This window comes from Marmota monax, unplaced genomic scaffold (genome assembly GCF_021218885.2).
Source record: "Marmota monax isolate L192 unplaced genomic scaffold, Marmota_monax_Labrador192_F-V1.1 WCK01_AAM20220418_F8-fsc00005, whole genome shotgun sequence".
Taxonomy (NCBI): Eukaryota; Metazoa; Chordata; class Mammalia; order Rodentia; family Sciuridae; genus Marmota; species Marmota monax.
Window position 1 is genome coordinate 13,601,910 of NW_026692254.1, and position 15,906 is coordinate 13,617,815.

At 33.3% G+C, this 15,906-nt stretch overlaps 1 protein-coding gene across 12 annotated transcripts in view; it reads right to left on the minus strand.

The window, feature by feature from the left end:
* The window catches only part of Tjp1 (tight junction protein 1), a 227,924-nt gene that overhangs the window by 21,808 nt on the left and 190,210 nt on the right, over positions 1 to 15,906 (minus strand). For all 12 annotated transcript variants that reach the window (XM_058576762.1, XM_058576759.1, XM_058576757.1 and 9 more), the window contains 7 exons: positions 10,481 to 10,620; positions 9,675 to 9,780; positions 6,548 to 6,698; positions 3,627 to 3,735; positions 2,128 to 2,347; positions 1,680 to 1,864; positions 1,334 to 1,429 (listed from right to left, as the gene is read on the minus strand). In XM_058576762.1, the coding sequence (XP_058432745.1) occupies positions 1,334 to 1,429; positions 1,680 to 1,864; positions 2,128 to 2,347; positions 3,627 to 3,735; positions 6,548 to 6,698; positions 9,675 to 9,780; positions 10,481 to 10,620 (1,007 nt within the window). The remainder of the gene's footprint in view (positions 1 to 1,333; positions 1,430 to 1,679; positions 1,865 to 2,127; positions 2,348 to 3,626; positions 3,736 to 6,547; positions 6,699 to 9,674; positions 9,781 to 10,480; positions 10,621 to 15,906) is intronic.

Consider the following 15,906-nt stretch of genomic DNA (forward strand, 5'->3'; position numbering starts at 1 on the left):
TCCACTCACTAAAGGAAGTAGAAAACCCATTCCCAAAGCCCCTCCTCATTCACTGTGAAAACGAAAAGGTCTCCAGATAGAGCTAAAAGTTCTCAAATGGGACACATCCACTCTGCTCCCCATTACCCAGTTAAGAACCACTGTGCTACATAAATGCTTCTTAACAGGATCAGGATGAGAAGTGAGATGCTTGCTTTGCTTTTGGGTACGAAATTAAGGAGGTACCCCAAAACCATTAGTAATCAAAACAAATAATATTTTGAGACAATATTTAAAAAAAAAAAATCAAAATAAATGAATGCAAAAGATCCATAATGAGCAACATATCAAAATTTTTAATGTAATCAAGCAGTAAGCAGAACTCGAATAAAAATTATTTTAAGACTGTTACTTTCAACAGAATGATCAAATATGGCAATTTTGTGAAAATGAGATGAAGATTTTTTAAAAAATAGTACTGATGAACCTGTTCATCAGTATTTTAATCTTATTTTCCATAAAACCCAGAAAAGTAAAATTATTAAATTTTGTGTATAGTATAAATATAATATTTAAACTTAATGCAAGTTTTAACAGACATACTTTTTTTTTTGGTTTGGTATTATGATTGAACCCAGGAGAGGATCTACTACTGAGTTATACCCTTTTCCCTTTTAAATTTGAGATAGTTCTCCCAAACTGCTGGGACTGGCCTTGAACCTGTGAGATCCTCCTGCCTCAGCCTTCCAAGTAGTTGGGATTACAGGTTTGTACCACAGCACAAAGCTTAGTATGCTTCAGTATTTACATTTAATACTACTTACTACAAACATCTACAATAATAACAACTGACATTATTACTCATGCTTTATTATTATGTTTTGCATATTTGACCATTTGTTAGTATAATGATTAAAATTCACTGTACTGAAGCAAAACAAGATTGAAATAGAAGCCTAATTTTGCCATTCATTAATGGGTGTCATACAACAAGTTTAGACTGACTGATATGGTTCCAACCACAACCAAAAGGCTTAGTTTGCTTAACTTTGGCGTATTTTAATTCTCACCTGGCAATATTAGTATGAGGATTAAACTAAAGTGTGAGCTAAGCAGTTTTCGTATAAAGTCAAAAGTTTCATAAATGGTGATTCTTATTAAAGGGAAATGGTAGAATAAGGATACAATCATTACGGCTTCCTTTCGAATTAAAAGAATAGGAGATAAAACTACAAATTTCTCACAAAAAGTTTTACTTTTATTAAAGGACCAGAACAATCTTTTTTGAGGAGCTAATTAGTAAAGATATACACTTAAGTTCATCTTAATTAAATTCAATCCTGAGTGTACTTACTTGCAATCTGATAAATATCTGGTTCTTCTCTTGCCAGCTTTTCTCTGGCAACATCAGCAATTGGTCCAAAGATGGTTACAGGCCTCAGGAATCCAGCTGGGGATAAATTAAGATGAAAAATAGTACAGTTTATACTTTTGCTTTATTAAACATTCTTTTTTTAATTTTGTTTTTTATTTGTACACAATACATTTATTTTGTTTATTTTTATGTGGTGCTGAGGATCCAACCCATGACCTTGCACATGCTAGGTGAGCACTCTACCACTGAGCCACAACCCCATCCCTGCTTTGTTAAACATTCTAATATAAAAATATATTAGATTAATCTATGGGAAACAAGCTACCTTCTCGAAGAACAACTCTTTCATAAGCTGGAAACTTGGTTTGAACTGGTTGAGCTGACAAATCCTCTCTGCTTTTTCGAAGATTTCTCTTGGAGCTTCGAAGACCTCGGAATCTCCAGAAGTCAGCACGATCTCCTCCTGCTGTTTTTGGAAGTGTGTACTGTACGCTGGCTAATTGCTCAGCTCTATGCAAGAGAAAAGTAAAATAAGGATATTTAAAAAGTAATGTGGAAAAAGACAACAAAATGAAATGTCAAAATACTGAGAGGTTCACTTGTAGTTTAAATCTCAAAGTTACAGTAAAATAAAGAGTGTATAACTAAGTCAATTATAGCTATGGTGAATATAATGAAAAATATTTATTTACACTACCAAAATTTCACAGTGAGACTGAAATCTATCATCATTTACTTAATTCACTTCATGAGAAGTATCCAAATATTCATACCTGTTCTTATTAGGAATGATGCCTCGTTCCACCTCCTTATGATTTTTACCAATTCGAATAGCAAGCCAAGAGCCTAGTTTTCCGTTGTACAAGGTATCCACGACACGGAACACTTCTCCTTTGTTAAAACTAAGCCCATAGGGAGACTCTTTTTCATATTCAAAATGGGTTCTAATATAGAAAGAATCTCCTACATCTGATTCTACAATGCGACGATAAACTAAGAGAGATCAAACAAACACATTATCAATATTTGGTGGGATAAAGAATTAGTCTGAGAAGACATTATATTAAAATGCTGGTGAAAATATTAACATTAACAAAAACAACAGTATCCAACAAATGATAAGTTTTTACTATGTGTCAGGCATTGTATTAACTACTTCATCTCAGGTATTCATCCACTACCTCATGAATTGGGTACTCTTACTATGTCTACTTTTTCGTGGAGAAACAGATCAATTTGTTCAAATCACATACTTGATTTCTATTTATATTATCTGATTTAATTTAATTTGTCTGCAAACATCACAGACTTTCCATATTCTAAATAAGTGGCTCTCAAGTGAGGGTATTTTTGCCCCCCACTTCAGAGACTGTTTGCCAAAATCTGGAGGAATATTTTTTATAAAGCTCCAATTATGTGTGTTGAAGGGAGATGGGAGGTTTGCTGGTAACATTCTCACCTGGTGGGTAGAGGCTAGGAAAGTTCCGAAATATCCTATAACAATCAGGACAGCCTCTAAAAGATAGACTTATTCAGCTCTAAATGTCAACAGTGCTAAGGCTGAGAAATCAAATTCTAAATTTAAGTATATTTGCTTAATTACAGAGAATATTAGGTGTTATTCTGTGTAACAACAAACATTTGAGTATATTTCTTTTTTTTTTGATTCAAACTTTTTTTATTTTTATTTTTTTTTTACTTCTTGTGTCTTTTATATATTTCCTTTTTTCCCTTTTTTATTTATTTATTTTTTTAATTTTTATTGTTAGTTGTTCAAAACATTACATAGTTCTTGACAAATCATATTTCACACTTTACTCCCATTTTTACCCCGTATACAGATTTCAGCATCACATCGGTTACACATCCACTGTTTTACATATTGCTATGCTAGTGTCTGTTGTATTCTGCTGCCTTTCCTATCCTCTACTATCCCCCATCCCCTCCCCAAACAAGGGGGACATTTGAGTTATTTCTTAGAAAACATTAGTGCAAGATTTGGGAATTATTCTTATAGACTTTTGTAAAGGGTTGGTTGGCATTTTACTTAAAACTATATTGGTCCTATTACTGTGTTCTGCTAATAAGCATAGTTAATACTATGTGCCCTGAAAAGAATTAAAATAACGAAGTTACCTCTGAGATTAACAAATTCATTCATCTCAAAATTTTAAGTGATTTATTTAAAAAAAATAAAAATAAAAAATAAATCTCTAGGTAAGTCCTCAAATTCCCACAGGTTCATTTTCCCCCATTTTTGACAGTATCTCACCATCCTTCTTCTTCTGAGCCAATATAGTCACTTCTTCTCCTTTGGGGAGGTCAAGTAGGAAAAGAACAGCTTCTTCTCTTATGATATTTGTGAAATCTACATTATTCACCTATCAAAATAAGATTTTATAAGTTAGCATGGCTATTTCTAAGAACATAAAAATTTTTATTTATCAAGAAACAAACAGTTTCTGAGTCAATCTAATTTGAAAATACTATACTTTTAAGTAGGAAAGAATTTATTTTGGAAAAAATACAGTGTGCTGTAATTTAAACAAGCAGAAACTAAGTAAAAAATTTCTTTAGAGTATGGTCACAATATATCCTGACATTAAAGATCATGTGGTGGGGACAGAGGTGTAGCTCCCTTGTAAACCATTTGGCCTAACATGCATAAGGTTAATTCTTTTCAGGCAATACACACACACACACACACACACACACACACACACACACACACACACATCTAATTAAGACCAAAAAAGTCAACTTATATTTATAGTCGTAAAATCTGTAACTTTAAATTTTTAAATAATTCTATGAATGTATAATATAGCCCTACATTTTACTAGTTGTGAAAAAGAAATCAAAAGGAAGTGAGATTTTTAAAAAATAATAATAAAAAAGGACTATAATTATGGCATCCCTGTAACAGCAACTCTGTAAATACAGATGTGATGTCTGCCAAGTCAATATGTACTTATATCAAAAGCTCCATCAAAATGTCACCTGTGATTGTTTAAGATTTTTTTTTCCCCTTCCACTTTTTGGGAATTTTCCACATTAAAAAGGAAGGGGGGGGGGGACCACCCAAAACCAAAACAATCAATCAGCATTGTAATAAAAACAAAAATAAACTATTAAGAAACATTTTTAAAATAATGCATATGTTGATTACTTCAAAACAGGATAGGAGGTAGGAAAGAAAGAAAAGTTTAATTTCCTCGATATGGACTGAGAACAGGATAAATATCATTAGGAGGAAACAATACAATATCAGGTGGAAATCATTAAGTCAGAGGTGATGCCTTGACTTTTTGACATGTTTGAAGGCAAAGGAAAAGAACAGATGAAAATTCCTGAGACAGTAGCCTAAGGGGCCAGGAAACTGCTCCGGGTGAAAAAAAAGATTCTGATGGTAGGCTGCTCATGTGAGTGATGAAGACCATCGCAGAAGAGAAGCAAGGTATTCCCCCAAATTTGAGAGTAGTAAAGGCAGGAAAAGAATAAAAGACTGATAAAAAAGATTTTGTTGTCACTGCTATAAGAATCTAAGAGAGAAAGCATTTCAAGGATTAAGATAATTGAAACATTGCTTAAAAAAAAAATGGGTGCTGAGGTGACATTGGTCAGCAATGGCTTGTGAAAATTCAAGGCAGTAGTGACAAGAGGAAAGCAAGACTATATATAAACAAAATGAGTGAAAGTAAAGTAGGGAAGGAACTCAACCACTCCTTTAACTAGGTCAACAGCAAAGAGGAGAAATAAAACAGTGGAAAATGGATGAAGAACCATAGGAGAGGGAAAGAGAAAAAGATGAACTACAAAATTCTAGAGCAGACAAGATTCTGAATTCAAGAGTGTAGGCAGGAGGTAGGCTGAAAACAGAAAGAACAGAAAAGAGGCCGCAAAGACACTTGGAGTTAGAGAGGTAAAGTGAGTTCAAGAACTCTCATTTGACAAACCTATCTTCTGACTAAAATGGGACATAGTCTATCTACCAGAAGTCAAATGAAGATCTAGATATTTTATAAAAAGAAAAGTAGAAGACAGACGAAGAAAATATTGCCATTAGGCAACATGTTTATGAAAAAAAAGAAGGAAGGGATAAAGTGAGGAAGGGGAGAAAAGACAAAGGAAAAGAAAAAGAAGGAACACTCCATTTAGACTGCATCTAACAGAGGTTTTTCTGACTTTTATAACTGATCCTCTTTCTTGTGGGTTATGAAGTTCCAAAGTCAGGGCTATGAAGTTTCAAAGTCAGGGCAGCTTACATTGTTGTCTGATATAAACTGTATCTCCTTGTGACTGAGACATTATTTGGGGTTAAAAAAAAAATCCCAGAGGCTATGTGTACTGCTACAAAGACTCTTCTCCCATGGGAGAGAAACACCTGATATTATCTGTTGACAAGTTGTGGTCTGTGGCAGAGTCTGGCTATTCTGTTTAGTTGAACAGTAAGACTGCCAAGTATGGCCAGAAACTTTAGCTCAGTGGCAGAGCACTTGCCTAGCATGTGTGAGGCACTGTGTTTGATCTTTGTCACCACATTAAAAAAAAAAAAAAAAAAAAGGAACATTCTGTTCATCTACAACCACAAAAAAATTAAAAAAAAAAAAAAAAGACTGCCAAGTAGGTACTATAGGGATTTAAGACTTATTTTCTTATCAGTTCCATGAATATCAGTGAATACCACACTGTGTACTAACACATGACATAGCAGTAAACAAGAGCACATGTCGGAATGGGAAGTAATTAATCTGGCACAGGTTAAACCTGATAAATTCTTTTTTTTTTTTAATATTTTTTAGTTGTAGATGGACACAGTACCTTTATTTATTTTTATGTGGTGCTGAGTATCAAACCCAGTGCCTTACACGTGACAGGCAAGCACTCTACTGCTGAGCCACAACCCCAGCCCCCTGATAGATTCTTTTTTTTAAAAAGATATTTATTTTTTTTTAGTTGTAGTTGGACACAATATCTTTATTCCATTCATTTATTTTTATGTGGTGCTGAGGATCGAACCCAGGGCCCTGTGCATGCTAGGCGAGCGCTCTACTGCTGAGCCACAATCCCAGCCCCCCTGATAGATTCTTAATTGAAAGCTTAATTAGTTTGAGCTGTATATAGACTACAGACTAACCAAGGCAGTAGGTTTGTTATATCTTATTATTTTTTCTAGAGATCCAACTGACATACCCTGAGAATTTGATCCCCTTCCTCTAAGCCTTCTTTGGCTGCAGGGCTATCTTCTAGAACTCCGGCTACAAATATTCCGACATCATTTCCACCAGCTAGCCGTAAACCAACACTGTCTCCTTTTCTGAATTTTACCAATTTCATGCTGGGCCTGTTAAAATAAATATTTCATTTGAAACAGTTAGTAGAAGCTTAAAAAGTTACAGCAAACTGCTATACTAAAAATCACATTCAGAATGAAATAAAAGACCATCATTTCTAAAACTACCCACATACCACTAATCCACTGAATAAAATTTAGTGTTAAGAATGCAAAATCCGATTTAATAATTTCATTTTCTGATACACAGTAAACTTTGGACTATCTAAATTTAATGTGCAAGCACTGTTTTACACAACTAATTTATAAAACTACCTTATAAAGCAATGTTTTCCCAACTCTCAAAGAGTCTAGGTATATGATTCATTCCCAATGGCTTAAAAAAAATGTATTCTTTCCATCCCAGTCCACACCATATCGTTGAACTGGAAAGTGTCATTTCTATAAAATTAGAAATTGAAGCACAAATTAACAAATTTTCCTAATACAGAGTCAAATTCAGACTCTATGCATTATAATCTCTACACTCAACAGATAGTGATTGTTAAACTTTGAAGCTGGTAGACTCTTTCAGTAGCTCAGAGTAGGTTCACTTATTCTCCTTTCCCTTTTAATATTATTAATTTAAAAAAATTTTTTTGAGGTACTGGGGATTGAACCTAGGAGCACTCTACCACAGAGCCACATCCCCAGCCCTTGTTTATTTTGAGACAGGGTCTTGCTTAGTTGCTCTGGCTGGCCTCAAACTTTTCATCCTCTTGCCTCGGTCTCCTGAGTAGCTGGGATGACAGGTGTATGCCACTGTATCCAGGACTCATTGAATTTTAAAATAAAAATCTTATAATCATTTACCCTTTCTTGATTAGCCCCATATCCAATCTCTACCCACTATTTGTTAGAACTGAAGGAAAAGATACAGGCATATCCCTCTATCAAAAGAGTAGTGTTAACACCTTGGACATCCTAAAACAAATACTAAAGCTTGCCTTAAAATTGGCTGTGAAGAAATAGATCTTAATTACAAATTACCCTTTACATCTTCCTTCTAGGATATCATAACTACCTCTACATTCCTGACCAAGAGACACACTATTGTACCTCTTGTTCTCTATTCTAAACATGAGGTATAAAAGAATTCACTTTGCCCTAAATCACCAACAGTAACCAAACTATTAGAAATTAATAGAAAATAACTAAAAACCCCAAATGAATGAATGAGATGAGAAAAGAGATATTTCTAGTCCTTTTGGACCAACTATTTAAAAATCACCTTAGTTTTTAAAACTTATATTCACCTTTGATCCAGTTTTAACAGGAAATAACATTAACTAGACATAAAAGAAAAAACCCTCAACTTAGATTACGTCACTCAGGGCTACGGCTGGTAGCATTCTTGATCCCTGCCTGAAACTATTTACCAGCTTTATTATGATAGAACTGTCAGAGTCCTAGTTGTGATGGTATCCTACTTTTCCAAGCAGGTCAAAAGCATTCCCATAAACTCCTTTCCTAAACCAACAGTACAAAAAGCTCTTTTAAACATTTCCTCCAAGTCCTTAAGACTGTAGATCCTTGGAAATCCTTCTCCAGACTGCTTCAAAAGTAGACCCGAGTGCAGTCTGTACCTTGAGTAAACTACAGCCTTTGAGAATCACTGTTAAGAGGACAGCTTCAGGCCACATCTCACAGTGACATGTGCTAGGTGTGACTTGACATTTTGTACTTTGCTTCATCTGCATTATATCAACTACTCTGTAAGAGAAAAAAGCAAACAACACTCTTTTTCCTCAAATCCATTCACTGGATTTGAATAAAACACCAAACCTTTATCGGCTCAGCTACTAATCCTGCCCACATCCTCAAATCCTCTTTGGTAATTGTTCTTCAGGGCTCTCCCACAGAAGCAGATCTCTGAAATCTTATTCAAGTTTTCTACACCTTAAAAACATTCAAGCAATTTCCAAAAAGTTTTTAAAAAAGGGGGATGGTGGTGGTGGGAGTGGGGGAGCTAATGTTTGAATTATCAATTAGCTAATATTAAAAAGATGCAATTTAAAACTTGTGTGATACCCAACAACTTGTGAAACTCTCTCTGCCTACTTGGGTACTGGGCTACCAAGACAATTTTCTTTAGTAAAGAAAATAAATGAGAGTGGGGAAATGGGTCTAGATATAACCCAACCCATTTTAAGAAATTTGCAAGATTTCAATTATTCACATCATTTACTAGAGACAACAAAAAACTATTTTGATATCATTTGTTTACAAAATTTTTATCTCAATTCCACTAAGTATAAAATACTTAATAAAATAAAATATAATAAAAGGCATAGAACAGTCAAACTTACTTTCAAGTTGTTAACTAATCTAAAACAGCTTAACCAGGGGTTATTGTCCCTCACATAAAACATCTGGTAATGTCTGGAGACAATTCTGGTTGTTACAAATGGAAGAGTGCCATTGGCACTTAGATGGCAGATATGCTGACAGAGATGTCACAGTGCCTAGGAGAGTGTCCCTGCCTGCCTCAAGACAACAGTTATCTGGCTCCAAATGTAGACGGTGCTGAGATTGAGTAATATATATATACTTTTAAATGCTAGGGCATTAGAAAGCTTATAGAAATTCTAATGTCTGAATAGATAACAATTTTTACTTTTTGAATTCCTGACCTTTAAAACTAGGTAGGTCACACTGAATATATCCAAAAAGGTCCTTTGTTATTCTCTAATCTCTAAGTGAATCTGTAAGAAACTGTTAAATAAAGAAATAGGGCTGGGGTTGTGGCTCAGTGGTAGAGTGCTTGCCTAGCACATGCAAGGCCCTGGGTTCGATCCTCAGCACCACATAAAAATACATAAAAATAAAGGTACTGTGTCCAACTACAACTAAAAAATAACCTAATCATAATATTGTGTCATATGTTAATTTTAAAAAGTATGTGTAATATCATTTGCAATTAAACTTTCATTCTACATAATGCTTAATAATAGACAAAGAAGATATACAACTTTAAAACTGCATTACCTAAGAATTCCATCTTCATGTGTTGAATTAGGTATGACACCATCTGAAGGACTGACAGGTAAATCCACATCTGGTTGTCCAACTTGAGCATACACAGGTTTTGGTTCTAAAAAAATAAATAAATAAAATTTAAATTGCGAAGGACTCAACTTTTCAAAACATGAGATAATATAAGCAACTAGTGAAATAACAATAAAAATTCTACAAAACATATGTATTATTCATCAGTAAAATTAAGTTTAGAGAACTTGATGAAGAGCATATACACCACATGTATCAGAGTATATTTTACAGTTAAAAACTCTGAAGTCTTTTTAACAAGTATCAGGTTACACGGCCACTTGTGCTTCCATAGCTTTAGTTGTTAGGAATTGGAAAAAAAAAAAAATCTAGATTCTCTATGGAAGAATAACCAAAGATAACATTAGAGAAAATCCAAACATTTTTCTTTTAAGATCATCAATATAGTCACCATTCCTCTGATAAAATGTTTTTAAATATCCACATTTGTTACTAAGTTGAGTAAGATGAATGTGAGAGGACAAACTGAGACATTAGAAACAAAATCTTTTGAGCAACCAATTTTACAAACCTGCAGATTCTTAGTCTAAGTCCTTATATATAGCCTTAAAGGGTACACTTAAGAAAACACTATTTTTAAAATTTTGAAGCCAATCTAATGCTTCTTTAATACAGAAAAATTCATGCATGCGAAATAATAACTGCATCTTATCTTTTCAAATCTTGCAATTACCTTATTCTGACTGTAAAAAAGTTTTTTTAACTTAGTGTTTTGTTACACTTACCTGGAAGAGTAGGTGTTTGTTTCTCATTTCTTTCTACTGTAACTTCTTCCACTGTTTTGGATGTGTGATCATCTACATGCTTCACGGGAGTTGAGACAGCCCCAGGTTTAGAAATTCTCTCTTCCTCTCTGCTCTGGAGACTACATTATTAAAATAAAGAATTAAGAATATAAGGTTGATTCTGAAAAACATTTTTGAGAAAAAGTACAAGAGGACTGTCAACTTAAAAACAGTGACAAAAGACTTGCTCTAATTTTTAACAAAAAGTAATTAAAACTAGAATAGCATAACACCACCAAGAACAAATGTTATGTTTGTTATAAAACTGAAAATTGAGAAACAGTCATAATAGCAAAGTCTATTATGGATGTGTTATTTCAAGACTGCCAGAAAGGATCTTATTATTTTATATGGAAAAAAAATAATAAACAGTGTTGGGACAATTATCCATAAATTTTTTGAAAGATTAAAACCAAACACATATTAATAATGAAAATAAATTAATTTCAGATGAAATAAAGTCCTATACAACAACAAAAATTTATTTTTTGGTGATGCTGGGTACTGAACTCAGGAGAACTCTAGCAATATATTATATCACCATCCCTTTTTATTTTTTATTTTGAGACCAGGTCTAGCCAAGTTGACCAGGCTCGCCTCCAACTTGTGGTCCTCCTGCCTTAGCTTCTTGAGTCACTGGGATTACAGACATGAGCCATCATGCCGGGCTCTAAACAAAAAAATTTAAAATTGAAATCAAGAAAGGAAGGCCTTTAAGATGAAGACTCATTGCCCAAAAGCCATGGTATATCAACAAAGATGATTAATAAAAAATGAAATCAAAAGACATGCAAATGTTGGGGGAAAATATACACATTGAGCTGAGCCAAATAAAAGTTGTTTTTAAATTCAAACAGATGAATAACAATTTCATATAGTTTGGTCAAACATAAATAGCAAGAGTTCAACATTAAGATTATAGATTGAGCTAACAAATATCTAAAAATTTGATATTTAGAAAAATAAATAACTCTGTATCAGTCAAGTAACTGAAGAGAAAAAAGGACAAAACACTAGAAAAAGGCAATTCACCGAAAGAGATATACAAACAATAAATATACAAACACATTCAACCTCACTAGTAACTAGGGAAATGCAAACTAAAATAATCAGAAATCACCTTGTCACCCATGAGAACTTTCACATGATAAGGGAAGAAAGGACATGGAGCAACAGACACATAATCATGGTAAAACTGTACAAGTACTGAGAAGGCAATATGGGAGTTATTTATCAAAACAAAAAATGCAAACATGTTAAATACTGTAATTCCACAAACAAAACAATAAAAACTATGTATCCACCAAAAGTTTTCCCAGAAAAATATGAATTATAAAAGCTGAACTAAGAAATGTATATATGTATATTTAGAAGGGCAATAAATTTCCTTTAAATAAAAATATAAAACAAGACCTATCATTACTTTTTGTAATGACCTATGATTTTACAATGAGTTCTTTCAACCTCTAAAAAACGAAACAATTAGTCTCCTAATTATCTCAGACTACAGAAAAACTTAAGAAGCTCTCCAATTTGATTAAAAAACCCTTTATTATTTCCAAACACATGTAGTAATACAGAGAACCATACCCTAACATCCCATGTATTTTCAACAAGTGTCAATATTCAATTATCAATGTAATCATTACTACTCAAACCTTGATGATGATAGTACAGAGAGAAAACAATCGTTTTCCTTATGAATGGGGACAAAAAAACAATCTAAATAAAATACCAGCTAAAGGAATATAACAGCTTATTGGAAGATTATTATATCGAGGTAACTACAAGAGTGTAGAAGTAGTTCAACATTAGGAAATTTATTAGCATATTTCATTTATAAATATTATAGAAAAATCTTAATACTGGTTGAAATAGGCATTTGAGAAAATTCAGCAGTCTTTTCTAATTAAAAATCATCAATAAGTACAACCAGAGAAATGAAAAGTTGTGATCCATTTGTGTACAATTAAAAAAAAAATCAATAAAAGCAAAGAAACAGGTAATATTATTAAAGAGACTATTTTCTAAAACCAAGAGTGAGCATCCTATTACACAGGGAAATGCTCAATGTATTTATAACAAAATTATAAATAAGTAAATATACAGAGATAGTCTGTAAACATTACTATTATTCACTATAATTTAAAGACTCAATTATAATCATGAAATAATGGGCCTAAAATATTTGGCAAAATTAGCATGAAATACTAAAACATTATTTGAATTTAGATAATTATGTTTTTAAAATTCAATAAATTTTTGCAATAGCATCAACAAAACTTGATTAAAATTAAAAGGTGAAAGTATATCAGTAATAATGGCATTAAAGGACTGGAGATGTGACTGTCATGATAATATGCTTAGTATATACAAGGTCTTGGGTACGATCCCCAAAACCACAAAAAAATAAATTTAAATGTTAAAAAATGGGGGAGAGTGAAGGGAAGGAAATAATACTGGTGATTGAAATGTAAAAAAACTAGGTTATACACATTCATGAATATGTCAAAATAAACCCCACTAAAATTTAAATAAATAGCATTGAAAATTCTAAAACTCCTAGAGAAAATTCATACGGTAGTTTTTTTTGGTTTGTTTTAGTTTTTTTTTTTTTTTTGGTATTAGGGATTGAACCCAGTGGTGCTTAACCACTAAGCCACATCCCCAGACATTTTTTTAATATTTTATTTAGAGACAAGGCCTTACTAAGTTGCTGAGGCTGGCTTTGAAATTGTGATCATCCTGCCTCAGCTTCTCAAGTCATTGGGATTACAAGTATGTGCCACTGTGCCTGGCTGAAATTTTGTATAATCTTTAGACTAGTAGAAACCTTCATAAGCAGGCACAAATTAGGAGGTCATGAAGATAAAAATATAAATGCACAGTAAAAGACATTACAAAAACTCCTATTCACAATACATGTTGAAAGTACTAGGGATGAAAAAAGGAAAAATAACAATGCAAGAGAAAAAATGAGAAATGAACAAATGATTTTACTGAGGAAGAAATCCAATGATCAATAATTTTATGAAAAGATGTTCTACTCCACTAGTAGACCGGAAAAATGTCAATTCAAAATAAGGAGTTACGATTTTCCAACCATCAGAATGGTAAGTATGGGATTCTGAAAACAAGTAGTCTCACACATTACTTTTGGAAAGAAATTGTATCCATTAAAGTTTTTAAATAACAAAAACACTCTTTCACCACTTTAGAATTAAAAAATGCCAATATATAAAATCATGAACAAAGATGCTGACTGAATCTGTTTGCACAAAACTTAGAAACAGACTTCATTAATATGGAAATGTTTTTATCAAAAGAACAAACTGGAAGGATGTTCACCTTGTATTGTTAAACTGAAACAAACTGGCTGGGAAATAACTGATCTTTTTTAATTTGGGGGTGGGGGGTGGGGAAGGAAACAGTTGGGAACAAAACACTATTCTTCTCTGGCATCCTTTACACCATACCTCACATCTGGCAAGCTTTATTAACTAGGAAAGAAAAAAAAAAATTGGTTGGGTATATAAATATTCCTACTTATTTTGCTCATAAAATCTCCTCTTGTGGGATACTAAAACACTGGTACCTTTTTTTTTTTTTTTTTGATAACAAGGATAGAACCCAGAAGTGCCTTATCATTTAGCCACATATTTGTCCCCAGTCCTTTTTCCATTTTTTATTTCGAGACAGGATCTTGCTAAATTACTTAGGGCCTTGATAAGTTGCAGAGACTGGATATGAACTTGCAATCCTCCTATCTCAGCCTCCCAAGACACTGGGATTACAGGTGTGCACCACTGTAGGTGGCAAGGCCCTCCTGCTATCTTAAAGCAATCTTCATGTATGTGGTAGGAGCATTTCACTTACAATGTCTCAAGAAACAGTTGAGTATTAAGTATCTTCCATCTAGACACTATTCCAAACTGAGCTACATTCCCTCCACCTTAGACTGGAACCTTCCAACACAAAACTGAAGCTTAACTGGGAATTTAGCTCTATGGGAGGAAAATTATTAAGAAGTTTGATGGAAAGAGTAGGGAGCTCTGCAAATTTCCTTCTTAGGAAAGTTCTAGTTTAACTTAGAAAGTGGATTCTAATCTCTCAATATGAGACACTTTAGCCTTTGGGATCAATAAATTTAAATTTGTAATTATTAAACTCATTACCAACCCACAAGATATTTGCTATTTCTGTGAAACTCCAGTTTCTTAACCTAAGTTCATATCTCATAAAGTCTACAATTCTGATTCACACTGACCAATGACACTGAATGCTAAATATTAACACTTAGCATTAACTGTTGTCAAGCAAAGGGCCTTTTCTATAACCTCACCCATCTCTCATAACTGGTGTTACCTGAGTAGAACAAAATTATAGCTCACGGTTGCTAGGAAAGCTGGGCCTCTGATCACAGAAGCAAACTGCTTCAGTTCCACTCAGTGTGAGCCTAAATAAAAGATCACACTCAATTAATGCAACTCTTAATATTTTCCAATTTCCTTTCTCACATACTGCATACAGTTAGTATTGTCAATGTGAATCCAAAACATGTCTGATCTTCTAAAAACAATTTTCCCCCTTTTGGTTCTTTACACTGTGTTAAGGATATATTTAAAGAGAATATTTAAACATAATATTGAAGCAATATTCAAAAGAAAAAAAAAACCCTATATGATGCTAAATGTCTACACAAGTGTAGACAAAGATTTGATTCAACTGTAGGAAGAATCAGGGTTGGAGTTGGTGGGTTTGAGCTATTTTACTTGTTTTTATTGATAAGCACATTGTTTTTAAAATTGAAGATACTATTAAAATTAGTTACAGTGAACATTTTGGGAGCAAATTTTTGCCACACACACACACATCAGATAGAGCACTAATCTGCAGGAAATATAAAGAACTCAAAAAACTTAACACTAAAAAACCAAACAACCCAATCAATAAATGGGCTAAGGAGATGAACAGACACTTCTCAGAAGAAGATAATAAATCAATCAATGAATGTATGAAAAAAATGTTCAACATCTCTAATAATTAGAGAAATGCAAATCAAAACTACTCTAAGATTTCATCTCATGCCAGTCAGAATGGCAGTTATCGATAATACAAGCAAGAATAAGTACTGGTGAGGATGTGGGGGAAAAGGTACACTTATACATTGCTGGTGGGACTGCAAATTGGTGCAACCAATCTGGAAAGCAGTATGGAGATTCCTTAGAAAACTTAGAATGAAACCACCCTTTGACCCAGCTATCCCACTCCTTATACCCAAAGGACTTAAAATCAGCATACTACAGTGACACAGCAACATTAATGTTTATAGCTCAATTTACAATAGCTAAACTGTGAAAGCAACC